At 37.0% G+C, this 16,340-nt stretch overlaps 1 protein-coding gene across 2 annotated transcripts in view; it reads left to right on the top strand.

The window, feature by feature from the left end:
* Nucleotides 1-16,340, top strand: part of VEPH1 (ventricular zone expressed PH domain containing 1) — a 203,951-nt gene that overhangs the window by 28,939 nt on the left and 158,672 nt on the right. For both annotated transcript variants that reach the window (XM_003794136.1, XM_012807816.1), the window contains one exon: nt 4,091-4,265. In XM_003794136.1, the coding sequence (XP_003794184.1) occupies nt 4,091-4,265 (175 nt within the window). The remainder of the gene's footprint in view (nt 1-4,090; nt 4,266-16,340) is intronic.

Here is a 16,340-nt window from a genome sequence, read left to right as displayed (position 1 = left end):
GCTGAAGCTGGCCCCTGGGGAAGGGGAACAGCCAGCCTCCCAGAGAGGTCTCATAGCTCATTATAACAGTAATGACCCTGTCATATCAGGCCCAATAAATTCACTGGGCAGAGGACAGTGTAGACAAATACATTCAGAGAAGTCATCACAGACTGGCCATGGTCCTGGTTCTTTGGTGGTGTTAGGAACTCTTTGGAGAGAGACCTACTGAGTGGAACTGCTATATAGATAGATACTTGTCACCAAAATATGGGGTCAGAGCTTTCAACATGTCTGCCTTAACGCTGGGATTTCAAGTTAGGTTGTAGGGCACCTATTTTCTCTGCTCAGAAGTCAGATTGCCTCCCACATCTGGAAAACGGATGAAACCTCAGGGATGAACTAAAGATTTATCAGTTCTATTTTTGTTTCTAGTGACTATGGCTGGGGGAAAGCTTAAGCATAAGAGACTCAATTGGCTTATTTAGAAAAATTTAGGGATAGAATGACACAGCCTTAGGCACAGCCTAAGGCAGGGACTCAGCTGATCCTACCTGAGGACCTGGTTTCTCTCAACTTTTGTCTCAGACAGATAAATGTGTCCTGAGTCCCAAGCAGGTTCTCTCCCACTGCAGCTCCTACAAGATGCAGCAGCTACTCTTAATCTTCCCTTTTCAATACTTTAAAGATAGCAGAGGAGAGAGAGTCTCTTCCACAAAGACCTTTCAGGGCGCCCTAATTTGGTAACTTGCCTATCCTTGAGCCTATTGTTTCAACTAGGGAAATGTGATTTTCTGTGTCAGTCACTTGATCATTCTCAAGACCAACGGTAGAAGTGCCTTCATTAGAAGTACCCTTGGACAGTTCCCCAGAGAGGAATTAGGGTAGAATCTCCAAAAGAAGGATGAATGGATGTTGGGCAGGAGTCTAGTGAGGCTGATGATTTCAAGGTGGGGGTAAACCATAGCAGTGACATTTTCTCTGACTTCAGGAAGGATTTCTGAATTCAACATCAGTATGAATGTTCTAATGTTGTCATCACGCCCGAGACTCACTCACTCTCTCAAGAACATACAGTTAAGTGCTTCAGTTATTCCACAAAATTTAGTTTATCTGACTCCCATACTTAGTGTGAATAGATGAGTCATCTTCCTGACATTGTCACCACCATTATTATAACATATTCTTGGCTTCATTGAATCCACTATTGCATGTCCTTGGTATTCACAGAATCCAAAGACAAGGGATGTTTATAGAGTACATGCATACAATATTCAATCCTGTATTCATATTTACTTTTGAGTCCACTTAAAAGAATAGCTGAAATCTGAAATTATATATCTATACTTCTTTTTCAAAAAAGAGGTCATATTATATCTGGATGAATTCTCACTAAATACAACTCTGTAATCAGAACCCAAACAGAAATTATTGATTAATGAAATTGACCATCTTTTCATATTTGGGGCATATTTTTGTGTCCTCTTTTGCAATGTGTCTATTCACATCCTCTAGCTTTTATTTGGTTGTCTGTCTTTTTCTTATTAATTTGGAAGAGTTTTTTAAATATATATTCTGAGTACTAGTCAGCCTATGTTCTCTCATCCTTTGAACTGTCTTTTCACTTTATTAATGGTATCTCTTGATAATGAAAGATCTTTATTTTATATACTTTATGACTTTTTCTTTATTGTGAATACTTTTTTAGTTAGGTTTGAGAAAATCTTTACCTATTATGAGGTAATCAAGATGTTCTCATGTGTTTTCTTCTGCACTGTTTAATTTTTTACCTTTAGATTTGCAATCTGTCTGGAACTGACTTTTGTTATGGCAGATATAGATGTCAAGATATATTTGTCTCCCATATATATATATATATATCTAGTGTAAGCCAATCATCCCATTTCTAAGATAAAATATTTCTCAGGGACCATATGTATCAATGACAATTTTCATTTCATGTCCTTTCTTTTGTCTTTATTGTAGGATTTGATGCTTAAAGGTACAATTCTGCATTTCCTTCTATCTATGGATATAACTTTCTCTTTAAGTCATAGAGGAAAGTGGAAGAATGAATGTAGTCCTGGTTTTGCATTATTTTAATCAGGATGCAGGCTTAGTTGCTATAACAAAGATTTAAATATAATAGTGGGGTAAGTTCTCAGCAGTCAATTCAAGAATAGCAATCCAGGGCTAATTTGGTGACACTCTAGTACACAAACCCAGGCTCCTTCTATTTTCTCTATATTACTCAACATAAAGTTCCTAACTCATGGTCTGCTTCAATCTTTGATACTAAATACCTATTCTAACCAAAACTAAAGAGAAAAAGGAATAAGAAGCCAAGTCACTTCATGGTAATAGTCACCTAGAAGTTGAACACATTCCTGCCACTTCTATGTCATTGGTCAGAATTCTGCTCATGGCCACAGCTAATTGCAAAGAAGCTGAGAAATGCATCCTTTAGCTGTGTGGTCATATCCCACTGAAATTCAGGAATATATTACTAAAAAAAAGGAGATGAATTGTTATTAGTGAGCAGTTAGCAGTTTCTGTCATAATACTCTTGTTTATCATTGTAGGTTTTTTCCTCTACGTTCTCAGTCTGATGCAGACAAACTTAGATGTTGATTACCTAAAGGTAGATCTCTATGTGGATGGTAGTCATGGCCTGACACTATTTACAAAGTCAGTGATTCCTCAGCAGCCTAGAAAGTCTCCTTGTATAAAGTAGCTGATGTTGTATCTGCTTGGGGATCCTTTAATCAGAGACTGTTTGATTGGAAAGATGATAATAATCACATATGGAACTGGATGACATCTCCATGATCACCCTGCAAAATGGTAGCAGAGCTGAGACTAGAATCCGGAGTCTTGCTTTTCCATCAGATGCCCTTGCCACCACATTATGTTCCCAGTCACAACTATCCCAATGGATTTACATTTTCTTTATTAGTTAATCAACTTAGCAGATACTGAGTACTTACATAAACCCCAAATTGTAGGAGGTACGACAGAGCACAATCCATGGGTGGAACAGTTAGAGAAAAACAACCACTTGTCATTTACATGCAATGATATGAAGTCAGTTCCCCAAACCCACTGGTGATAGTCACCTAGAAGTTGAACTCATTTCTTCTACTTCTATGTTGGGCACTGTGCAACTTTGCTGTGTAGTCAGTCAAAGAGATGGGGGTAATGGTCAGAGGTAGTAAATATGCACCATTCATTTTAAAGAAAACAAGTTGCATTTTCTGAGTATTATTCTGAATACTGATAGTGCTATTTTATATGTAAGCGCATATAAAATATGTTTACCTATAAAGAAAATCAACAAGGAAATTATTTTAGGGTCCAAGATTCCTTTGGTGTTTAGTCTTATGTTCATTTATTTTCTTCTTCCAAATCTCATTAGCTGAAATGCTAGTTTATGATACACTCAAAAAGCAACTTGTTCAAAATTCCTTCAGTTATTTTCTCAAGTATAAATCTGATAGTTATTCCTCTCATCAGTGACTTCCAGTTGCCCTAAAGATTAATTCCAAACTCCTCAGTCTGGCATGCCAGATCTTTTAGGATCATACCCTTTCGTCTCTTTCCCACCCATTACCTCCCCTCTCTCCCCTAGCAATTTCTTGGTACGTATCTCCCTCCAGCTACACTGAGTTGTTTACAACTCCCTATTACGCCCAGCACTCCGTGGCCTCTGTGCCTTGCCAGTTACTCTTCCTTTTTTCTGTCTGTTCCTTATCCAGCCAACACCCAGGCATCTCCCCTTCATCCTAAGGTCCCAGCTAAGAGGTCACCTCCTCCAGGAAATCCTTTGTGTTACCCCCTAAGCCTGGACTGGGTGCTCCTTATTTGCCCCCTTAGCACCCTCACTTTGCCTGCCCCAGCCCTCATCAGCCTAAGCTGTTAACTGCCTGTTTGTCTTTAGGTTTCCCAGACTAGACCAAGAGTTCTCAGAATTCCCAAATACAATGTAAACACAGTAGGGCCTGTGTTTTCACAGCTGCACTCTGGGGCCTTAGCTCAATAAATATTTTCTGAAAGAATGAAGACATGAATGAATGAGTCACTTATTATTTGTTGCTTTCTTATATTTCCTCAGAATTACAACCGGCCCCCCGTGATGGCGTTAGCCATCCCCATCGCAGTGAAATTCCTTCACAGGGGCAGCAAAGAACTGTGCAGGAATATGTCCAACTATCTGTCCCTTGCTGCAATTTCCAAGGCAGACCTCCTGGCTGAGCACACGGAAGTTATAGTAAAGAGCATTCTGCAAGGTATGGTGCAAAGGCTGAGCTTGAGGATGAATTTTAGGGGCCATTGAAAAGTATTTTTTTGAAGCATTTATGACTGGTGGAAGGTGAGACCTAGAGTATTAGAGGCAAGCTAAATTTTCTGCTTTGCCACTAGTTAACTTGTGAACATGCAAAAAGTCACTTGGGCTGGCTGAATCTATATCTCTTCCCAGGGCAGATGAATTACTTGGACTCATGACATGAGGCATAAGCTTTCTTCTAACTCTACATTTCTCTGTTTGGAAATCTGTGTTTTCCATGCTTCTGGTCACCACCAGCTGTGCAGAGCTTATCTCTAAGTTCTAAGGAACATGGGCTGTGGCTCTCAGTAGTAGATGGAAACCCTCTTCATTTGGTTTCCAAAAGCAAGAAATGTCTTTTGTTAAATAAAATATACCAGGAAGTATGTAATGAATCCTTAAAAGTGAACATGATTTCAGACTGATTTTCAACTGTGTTGAATATTAACATAAACAATGAAATCAGGATACCTCTGTTCATTGTTCCAATTTTTTTTCCTTTCTTTGTTTATTTTTTTAAATTTCAGATTAATGTAAGAGTACAAACGACCAAATCACAATATTTGAATTTGTCAGGTAAAGTCCCTCTTGTAGCTATGTCCTCTACCCCAAAGGTGTGCCATACACCCCTACATTGTGTCCATTCAGTGGGAGCACCCCAGCCCCCTATATTGACCTACCCCTTGACTGGAATGGAAATGAGTTTTTCTCTTATGTGGGTATGAATTAGATCATCTACTGGCTTCATATTAGTATTAAGTATATTGGATATTTGCTTTTTCATTCTTGTGATACTATACTGAGAAGAATGTGTTTCAAGTCCATCCAGGTTGATACAAAAGATGTGACATCACCATCTTTTTATGGCTGAATAGTATTCCATGGTATACACATACCATAGTTTGTTAATCCATTCCCGAGCTGATGGACATTTAGGTTGTTTTCACATCTTGGTTGGTCAATTGAGCTGTGATAAACAATCTAGTACAAATGTCCTTGTGATAGAATGATTTTTTTCTTCTGGTTAGATGCCTACTAGTGGGATTGTGGAGTCAAATGGGAGATCTAGTTTGAATTCTTTAAGGATTCTCCATACTTCTTTTCAAAGAGGCTATATTTGTTTGCAGCCCCACCAATAGTGTAAAAGTGTGCCCTCTCTCCACATCCATGCAAGCATCTGCAACTTTGGGATTTTGTGATGTGGGCTAATCTTACTGCAGTTAGTTGATATCTCAGGGTGGTTTTGATTTGTATTTCTCTGATGATTAGGGACCATGAACCTTTTTTCATATGTTTGTTAGCAATTTGTGTGTCTTCCTCAGAGAAGGTCCTGTTCATGTCTCTTGCCCAGTGATAGATGGGATTGTTTACTCTTTTTTTGTTGATTAACTTGAGTTCTCTATAGATCCTAGTTATTAAGTGTTTGTCAGATTCATAATATACAAATATTTTTTCCCATTCTGAAGGCTGTGTCTTTGCTTTGATTGTGGTGCTCTTAGTTCTCCAGAAGGTTTTCACTTTAATTAAGTCCCATTTGTTAATTTTTGTTGTTGCAATTGTTACAGAATTCTTCTTCATAAAATCTTTCCCTAGGCTGACATCTTCGAGAGTTTTTCCCACACTTTCTTCTAGGATTTTTATTGTTTCCTGCCTAAGATTTAAATCTTTTATCCATCTTGAATCAATTTTTATAATTGGTGAAAGGTACGGGTCAAGTTTCAGTCTTTTATATGGAGTTGTCCAGTTCTCCCAGCACCATTTATTGAATAGGGATTATTTTCCCTAGTGTATGCTTTTGTTGGGTTTATCAAAGATCAGATGGCTATGAGAGACTGGTTTCATCTCCTGATTTTCTGTTCAGTTCCAATTGTCTATGTCTCTATTGTTGTGCCAATACCATACTATTTTGATCACTGTGGACTTGTAATATTGCCCAAAATCTGGTAGGGTGATGCCTCCAGCTTTGTTTTTATTACTAAGAATTGCTTGGCTATACAGGGTTTTTTCTGATTGCATACAAAATGAAGTAGTATTTTTTCCAAATATTCAAAGTATGGTATTGTTATTTTAATGGGGATTGCATTGAATCTGTAGATTGTTTTGGAAAGTATAGACATTTTAACAATGTTGATTCTTTCCAACCAGGAGCACGGTGTGTTCCTCCGTTTGTTAATGTCTTCTTCTGTTTCTTTTCTTAGGGTTTCGTAATTCTCTTTGTAGAGATCCTTCACCTCTTTTGTTAGGTATATTCCTGGTTATTTCATTTTCTTTGAAGCTACTGTAAAAGGAATTATGTCTCTGATGAGTTTCTCAATTTGGCTGTTACTGGTGTATACAAAAGCTACTGATTTGTGGACATTGATTTTATACCCTGAGATGTTACTATATTTCTTCATCACTTCCAGGAGTTTTGAGGTTGAGTCTCTGGATTTTCTAAGTATAAGATCATATCATCAGCAAAGAGAGAGAATTTGACCTCCTCTGTCTCCATTTGGATGCCCTTTATTTCCTTCTCTTGCCTGATTGTATTGACTAGAACTTCCAGAACTATATTGAATAGTAGTGACAATAGAGGACATCCTTGTCTGGTTAACAGTTCTAAGTGGAAAAGGTTTCAGTTTTATTCCATTCAGTATAATATTAGCTGTGGATTTGCCATAGATGTCTTCAGTTTAAGAAATGAGCCACTTATGCCTGCATTCTTAAGTGTTCTTATTAGAAAAGGATGCTGAATTTTATCAAGTGCTTTTTCTACACCTATTGAGAGGATCATATAGTCATTGTTTTTGCTTCTATTGATATGGTGAATTACATTTATGGATTTGTGTATGTTAAACAAGCCTTGCATCCCTGGGATAAAGCCTACTTGATTGTGATGTATAATTTTTTTAACGATTACAATAGCTGTAATCTATTGGCTAGGATTTTGTTGAATATTTTTGCATCCACATTCATTAGTGAAATTGGTCTGTAGTTCTCCTTTTTAGTTGGATCATCAGGGTGATGTTTGCTTCCTTCTCAACATTTTGAAATAGTTTCCGTAGTCTGGAGATAAGCTCTACTTTGAAGGTTTGATAGAATTCTGGTGGACCAGGGTATTTTTCTGTTGGGAGATTTTTTATTGTTTATTTGATCTCAGTGCTTGATATTGGTCTCTTCAAGAGATCTATTGTTTCTTGGTTAAGTCTAGGGAGAATGTGTAATTCCAGGTATTGGTCCATTTCCTCCATATTGTCAAATTTCTGGGCATAGAGTTTTTAGTAGTAATCAGAGATAATGTCTTGTATCTCTGTGATATCTGTTGTTCTCATTTTCATTTCTGATACAGGTTATTAGAGATTTTACTTTTCTGTTTCTAGTTAGTCTGGCCAAAGGTTAATCAGTTGTATTTATTTTTTCAAAGAACCAGCTTGTTGTTTCATTAATTTTATGAATGATTCTTTTGTTTTCAATTCCATTAATTTCTGGCTTAATTTTGTTTCTTTTCTTCTGCTAGGTTTGGAATTAGATTGTTCTTCTTTTTCCATTTCCTTAAGATGACTCATTAGGTTGTTGATGTGCTCTATTTCTGTTTTTTGGATGTAGACATCTAATGTGATGAATTTCCTTTGTAATTGTTCCAATATTTGAATAAAGAGAAAGTCCAGTTAGTCCATGCAAAATATTCTCCTTGTCTTCACTTTCTTCTATTTGGTTCCAGGTCTATCAGAAACCATGTATTTGGGGCTTGGGATAAGTGAACAACATATGGCAGTGTTTTTAAACCTTTTTTTTAATCTCATGGCACACTTAAACATATAGTTAAACTTCTGTGGCATACTTAAATTATGTTGATCAAAAAAAGAGTAAGAAAAAGAATATACTTACTGTGCCTTGAACTTCTTCCAAAAATAATTTAATTATGGTCTTTCTAAATTTTCATGGCATACCTAAGATCCTCTCACCACACACCAGTGTGCCATAGCATAAAGCTGAAATTCTCTGATATATGGTATTATTTTATATGGATCCAAATGTCCCCAGTGCTAATTAATAAAAATACACTAGGTCTGTGAGTAATTCAACCCACATTTTACTGACACAACCCCCAGTGCTTAGTTCAGCATCAACCCTCTGTAGAGTGCTCTCAGTACAAGTATTTCTTAGGGCCCCCAAAGATGTGCTCCTTGAGCTTTCTTCCTGAGGTACCCAGACCAGTCTTTGAGCCCATGATTGTTGGTACTGTCACTCTTCTCTACCCTGAATGTGGCAGACCCTGGGGCCACTGCTATGGAGGTCCCAAGAACAAACTCTATTCCTAGGGACTCCATGCGACCCTCCAGGGATGGTGGTCTCTACACCACTGTGCTGAACCACCTGAAGCTTCTGGAGCCACCAGTCCTCAGCTCAGCAGTCTGTGGCAGGGTGGGAGAGAATATAAGTTTTGGTTTTGGTGTTATACATTGGTAGAGAGGCTCCAGAACAGTGCCAAACTGCATTTGCAGTAGAATACTCGTTCTGTTTTATCTGAAATTATTTTTCCTGGGACTTAGTTATTTATCCACACAGGAATCTGGGGTTACCAACAAATTTACTCCCCAGTTCTCATGTTTCCTGCCTGCCAAAGACTAAGGTTTTGTTCTTGACTTAGGTCCATTGTAACCAAGTATTCCTAAAGAGGGCTGTTAGTAGAACTCCCCAACTCCAACTTCTGACCCAATTGTGTCTGCTGGATGCCGGATATGTCTGAGCTCCAGCATGGTAATGCTCCCCTCTACAGATGTCATTAAGATAAGGTGACCAGACATCCACTTTTGGCGGAACAGTCCAATTTTTAACAATTTGTCCCACGTCCCACAGCATTTTTAAAAAGTCCCAATTTCTGGAAAGAATGCATGACAAGCTAGGGAACAGTGGGAGAATGGGAAGGGAATATACATGTGCTGCTGAAAAGGTTAATGTAACTCCATTTGGGAATGAAGAGGTTAATGTAACTTCATTTGGAAATGAAAAGGCTAATGTAAACTCCCTATTCCCCTCCTAAGCAAGGTCGCCCAGGTGGAATCGGTACCAGAAAGAGACTGGCTCCCTCCCTTGTTTCTAGGCAAGGACAATTAGATCAGAAGGAGCCTAAGTGTCTGGAACAAACAAGTAGCCCCCTCCTGTCTAGAGTAAGGTGACCAGACATCCCGCTTTTGGCAGGACAGTCCTGATTTTTAAAAATTTGTCTCGCATCCTGCGGTGTTTTAAAAAAGTTCCGATTTTTGGAAAGAATGCATGACAAGCTAGGGAACGTGGGAGAACAGGAAGGGAAAATACAGTTTTCAGCTGCCATGTGGCTATTTCACCAGGATATGAGTTTTATATTATTTTTATTAATTTTATAATGTTAAACTTTAATAATAACAAATAATTGTTGAGAACTGATTATCGAGAACTGCTTATCAAAGTTTTCATTGTTGTCAGCCCCCTCCCCCGCCATCAATGGTGTCCTGCTTTACCAATGTTAAAATCTTGTCAATGTTTTTCCATTCTTGTGCTATTTCACTTAGGAGAATGGTCTCTAATTCCATCCAGGTTGTTACAAAAGATACTAGACCACCATTTCTTTTTTGTGTGTTATTTGTTTGTTTGTTTGTTTTTATTTTGAGACAGAGTCTCCCTATGTTGCCCTTCGTAGAGTGCCAGGGTGTTACAGCTCACAGCAACCTCAAAGTCTTTGGCTTAAGCGATTCTCCTGCCTAAGCCTCCCAAATAGTTGGGACTACAGGTGCCAACCAAAAGGCCCAGCTGTTTTTTGTTGCAGTTGTCATTGTTGTTTAGCTGGTCCAGGCCAGGTTCAAACCCACTACCCTCGGTGTGTGTGGCTGGCACCATAACCACTGTACTATGGGCACTGAGCCTATTTGTTTGTTTGTTTATTTGGTATGAGTTGGCTATGATTCTGTCTTGTTTAATTTTAGAATATTACAGGAGTACACACCTTTTGGTCACATAATTTGCTTTTATACATTTTAAGTCAAAGTTATAGGTGTGCTCTTCACCCAGAATATGTGCATTGTACCAGTTAGGTGTGAATTTACCCAACCCCTTCTCCCCCCTCCCACCTACTTGATTTCCATTGAGTTTTTCTTCCATATGTTCTTGTAAGTGTTGATCAACTAGTTCCAGTTTAGTATTGAGAACATTTGGTGTTTGTTTTTCCATTCTTGTGCTATTTCACTTAGGAGAATGGTCTCTAATTCCATCCAGGTTGTTACAAAAGATACTAGACCACCATTTCTTTATGACTGGGTAGTATTTCATGGTATACATATGTCACATTTTATCAATCCATTCATGTTAATGGGCATTTGGCCTGTTTCCACATCTTGGCATTTGTAAACTATACTACTATAAACACTGGGTGCAAGTATCTTTTTTATAAAATGTATTGGGGGCAGTAGTAGTGGGATTGCTGGATCAAATGGTAGATCTATTTTTAGTTCTTTCAGGTATAGTATTATAATTTCTAATTTCCTTTTGCTACAGGATTAAATTACTGCTTTTACTTTATACACAATATTGAATTTGCTAGAAGTATAGAAAAGCAATTGTGATTTTTTTCACAATCTTAGCTACATTTTTAGAACATATTTCATAGGAATTACAAACACTTATGTACACCACACATTTTGAAAGCATAATAGTCAGACTTGCAAATAACAGATTTATAAAAAATTACATTAGCTCTTTACAGCTGCCAAGAACTTAGCTCATCTATTTGTGCTTTTTTTTTTTTAATGCTTTTTCAATTACAAAGAAATCTTTGAAACACAAAATATACTTTCTAAATTCACTGTAAGCATTTGAAATAAACAAATGATTTGGTTGATTTGATCTGGCACTATGAACATTACCATTAAATGAATGGTAATTTGACCTATAAAAGGATGGGGCTACATATTTCAATGTTTAGATATCTAAGACTGATATGACTGTAAAACTCCACTGTCACTTGAGCCCATGATACTCTGAGTTGCAAAGCAGAAGGGATCTTGTTGTCCTTGTCTCTGAGTAGTAACTTTTTTGCATTGCAAATCTGTCTTACAGCTCCTGCCAAACAGCCTTGGGAGTCATCATTGGGATTTTTCTTTTTATTACCTAAAAAAAAGTTTCTCTCCCCTTTAGGCCTTCTTTGACTTATAGTATACTCATTTTCATTCTCCCATATTTCTACTTCCACAAAAATCATCAATTGTTCAGCCATTCAATGATGATAATTATTATAATAGCATGGACTACAAAATGTTCTTCTTAGCAAAGTATCACAGGAATGGAAGAAAAAGTATCCAATGTACACACCTCTACTATGAAATTAATTTAAGCCTTTTATATGAAAGCTATAACCTAATAACAACCTAAGGATACGGGAAGGGGGGAGGGGGGAATGGGTGGAGGGAGGAGGATTCGAGGGTTCACTCCTGTGGTTTATCTTACAAGGATACAAGTGAATCTTTCTATGAGTAGAATATGAACATTTTAACGCAATAACTAAGAAAATGACATGAAGGCTATGTTAACCAGTTTGATGGAAGTGTTTCGGATTATGTGTGAAAACATCACACTGTACCCCAGAAGTGCATTAATGTACACAGTTACCATTCAATAAAAAAAAAAAAAGAAAGAAAGAAAACAAAACAAAACAAAAAAATAGCATAGACTACAATGGCTAAAGTTTAAAATTTATTGCACACATTCTTTATGCCAGATACTGTATTAACCCATTTATACCCACAATAACCCCCTAACAGATGGCCTGTGACACCATTTTACCTGCTGGTAGCATTTTAAGTAACAGAAACTCCCAGGTATAAATGATTTGAAGAAGAAGGAGGAGGAAAAAGAGAAAGAGGGGGAGGAGGAGGAGCAACAATGACACTTCATTGGCAAATGATAAAGTCCATGAGTATATTACACTTTCTATCCGACTTTATTCGGGGCTCAGTGCTGGTCCCCAAAGTCAGCTCTACTTCCTGTGGCTTGGTTTCTCTTGCATGGTCTATGGTGTGGGCCTCTACACATTCCAGTCACATCATCATGAAAATCTATTAAGCAAAAAAAGTCCATATCCAGTCTCACATTCTCTGTTTGACCTGACAGAGGCCACATAACCACTTCTGAACCAATCCCTCATGATTGCCAGGGGACACTGTATTTCAGTTGGCCAGGTTTGGGTCATGAGCCACCCTCAAAACTGGAGATGAGGGTGATGAGGGTGAGCTGCAGCAGAACCACAAGGATGAAGAGTAAAGAAAGCATAAATAGACCACCACCCCCCCCAAAAGGAATCCAGGGCTATTGCTGGCAGTGGAGTGAATGAATACTGGGGACTGGAGACAGAAGTGTTCACCATATTGTCTTATAAATGAATAAGCTAAAGCGTAGAGAAGTAAAAGCAAGATTCAAACCCTGGGCATTTACTCTAAAAACTATTTTTAGAATTAAATCTCAGCTCCACCAAATACTAGTTGTATTTTCATCTTTCTGAGACTCTATTTTCTCATCTGTAAATACAGATGTTGAGATGTTGAGATACCAGGATATAGTTGGTTTTTGATAAATCTTAGTTTGGATGGTGATGATGATAATCATGATTACCTCCCTAAACTAGAATCCCATTAGGAACAGGGAACTCACTATTTCCTATGACAACACACTTTATCTCTGGAAAAATCTAACTATTGGGTATTTTTTTCTTTTTGTTGAATTAAGTTTTCTGCGTGTGACTCTCACCTCCTTTTGATGAAGACTTCCTCCTTGGGTCACAAACCCTACTTTCTCTTTCACATGACAAACTTTCAAAAATTGAGCCACGACTTTCGTATCTTACCACCCCTCCCCTTTGCACACTTCTCTTTTCTTCCCCAGGCATAACATCTGCGGTTTTCCTCTCAGTTCACTCACTGAGCAGGTGATGACTCGATTCTGCATCCACTTGCAAGATGTACCTTGCCCTCTCCTTCACTGGTCTTCTCTCCCCGAATGTGCTCTGGTGTTCCTGTGGGGATCACACAGTCTCGAGTCCATAGCATTCCAGGTTCCACCTTGCTTGTGAAGACTAAAGTGGATTTAAGCTCCCTGTTGATAAACTGGATTTTCCTTAATGTAACCTAAAATCAAGTTCACTTTTTTGTCATTTGCATCATGAACTTCTATTCAGAATCTCCACAGTTTTTGTTTTTACAAAAGTTGTTTTTATCATATTTAGCCGTTTCTGCCACAGTCTGTGTTTAGTTGGGTTTTTTTTTTTTTTTTTGAGTCTTATGTAAGTACTTTTAATCCTTTATCCTTTTTCATATGAAAACCAGCCCAGCACTTTGGCATGCCAAGATCTTGTTCGATTATGTTCTTCCATCTCACTGTATCAGCAGTTCTTTCCAGGTTCTTGTCACCTGTAATTTTTATGAGCAGAGTCACTTTGATCTTCATGTTAAAACACTGATAAAAGAAAATGTTGACCATGTGGGGTTGGGTGAACCTTGTGGTGTACCATTCGTGTCAGCACCTTAGACTTGTTTGCTACTATTTCATTGATTACAGACAGAATCTTGTTCTATTGCCCAGGCTGGAGTACGGGGGCTCGATTACAGCTCACTGCAACCTCTCACTCTTGGTGCTGAAGTGATTTTCCCAACTCAGTCTCCCAGGTAGATTAGGCTATAGTTGTGCATCACTATGCCCAGCTAATTTCTTCATTTTTTGTACAGATAAGGGTCTTATTATGTTGTCCAAGTGGGTCTTAAACTCCTGGCCTTAGATTATGCCACCTCAACCTTTCAAAGTGCTAGGATACAAGGACAACCCACTATGCCCAGTCAATCGATCATATTTTTCATAATTGTATAATACATATGTCTGTTCCTGATCCCAAAGCAAATGTCTCCTTTATGCTTATATGTCAATCATGAAAGACTTTGTCAAGTGGGCTGTGTATTTATCCCCAGAGGCAAATATTCCAATACTTGAAGCAAATTTTTGCTACTTCTCATTATTAATGGTTTTATATAAGTATGCTTACTATTACACTTAATGTAAATATAAATTCCTTTTATTCAAATTGTTTGGGCTCCATTTATCTATTTTGTATTCTCTGAATTCTTCCAGTGAGAAAGAAATTGTAAAAGGGACTTCCTTTTGGAGAGAGAATTAAAGGCATAATCAGAGTCAGTATCTTGATTCCTACTTGAGAGAATAAGAGGATAGAAAATCTGAATTTCTTTATATCAAATAAAACAGTTGTATCAATATGTTAAAATCAATCCATCAAAAAAATTTAACAGATTTTTAAAAACTGTCCCATTTAGCTTTAGAGGTGAATTATAACAAATATACAAATAATAGATCATTCTAATCTTACCTAAACTCTTCCAGATAATTGAAACAGAAGTACATTCTCTGCGTAATTCTATAAGGCTAGCATAGCCATATCAATACCACATGAGGACAGTATGAAAAAGAAAAATGCAAGTCCATCTTATGAACATGGGTGCACAAACCAGAAATAAAAATGTTAAGAAAATGACTCTAGCAATTCTTAAAGAAAATAACAGCTAACATTTGCTGAAATGCTTACTATATACCAAGTACTAGCCTTTTAACATATAATTCTCCCCCAATACCTTACATGAAAGGAGCTATTGTTATCCCTACTTTATAAAATACAATGACCAAGTTAAGTTTATCCCAGGAATATAGGATGGCTTAATTTTCAAAATGTAATTCCTTCTTATAAAAGACTAAAAGGGAAAAGTTATGTGATGAGTAAAATCATCAGCACCCATTCATGAAAAAAATTATAAATTAGGAATTTTGGAGAAGTTCCTTAATGTGCTTAAGAATATGTATGTGTGTGTATGTACACGGATATATATACCGCTGTCCAGAAAGTATCCAGTCATCATTAACACTATTTTCCATATTATATGGCTGGATATTTTTCAGACAGCCTGAGTGCATGTGTGCGTATAATGGTGAAATAGTAGAAGCATCCTTTAAAGTCAGGAATGAGACCAGCATGCTACTCTATGTACTTCTATTTATTGGCACTAGAAGCCCCAGCCTAGACCAAAAATAATAATAATAATAATAATAATAAAGTTAAAACAATCAGAAAGGAGGTAACAAATCAATCATTATTTCTCAAAAATATGATTATCTAGAGTAGAAAATCCAAATACTCGCCAGTGAATTTTTATACATAATTAGAGAAATTTCAGTAAAGTTACTGGAAGTGAGATCAATTTGAGAAACCAGTTGTTTTCCTATATACCAGTAATAATAAATTGAAAATATAATACTAAAACTATTATTTAAAGTAGAAAAATATATAATTCTTACAGGGAAAGTTATATGTGGCTTTTGAGAATAAAATTATAGAAGTTTATTGAAAGCAGTTAAATAGAGGGTAAGTAAATGGAACAATATATCATATTCATACATGGGAGAACTTGACTTGGTAAAGATACAAATTTTTAATAAATTCAGAGAAATTTTAATAACATGCCAACAGAGGTTTTCGTGAACAATGACAAGATCATTTTAGAACTTATAAGTAAGATAAAGTAAAACAGATAGCTAGAACAATTTCATAGGAGAGTAAGATGGGAGTTACTGGGAAAAAGAAGGTGATAATTTTATCACCAGATATCAAGACATTGTAAGACCAAAAATCATAGAAACTAAGACAGTTTAGCACTGGCACAAGAACAGCAAATAACCCATGGACCAGAGGAAAGAAGAAAGAAAGAAACTCATGCATATATGTAAACTGATATCCCAGGGGAATCTTTGCATTAAAGAAGGATAGACTATTCAGTAAATGATTCTGGGACAATTGTCCATGTAACAGCATGTATAAATTAGTATCGCATGGAATAAAGACCTAAATATACAAGACAAATTCAAATATCTCTTAGTAAAATTCAAAGTCTATTAGTGATTTAGAAAAAAAATCTCTTATCAAACTAGCAATATAAGGGAACATCCTTATTCTGACAGAGAGGATCTACAGAAAACT

This window comes from Otolemur garnettii, unplaced genomic scaffold (genome assembly GCF_000181295.1).
Source record: "Otolemur garnettii isolate 467f Iridium unplaced genomic scaffold, OtoGar3 scaffold00076, whole genome shotgun sequence".
NCBI classification, from domain to species: domain Eukaryota; kingdom Metazoa; phylum Chordata; class Mammalia; order Primates; family Galagidae; genus Otolemur; species Otolemur garnettii.
This window is presented reverse-complemented; position numbering and strand designations above follow the sequence as displayed.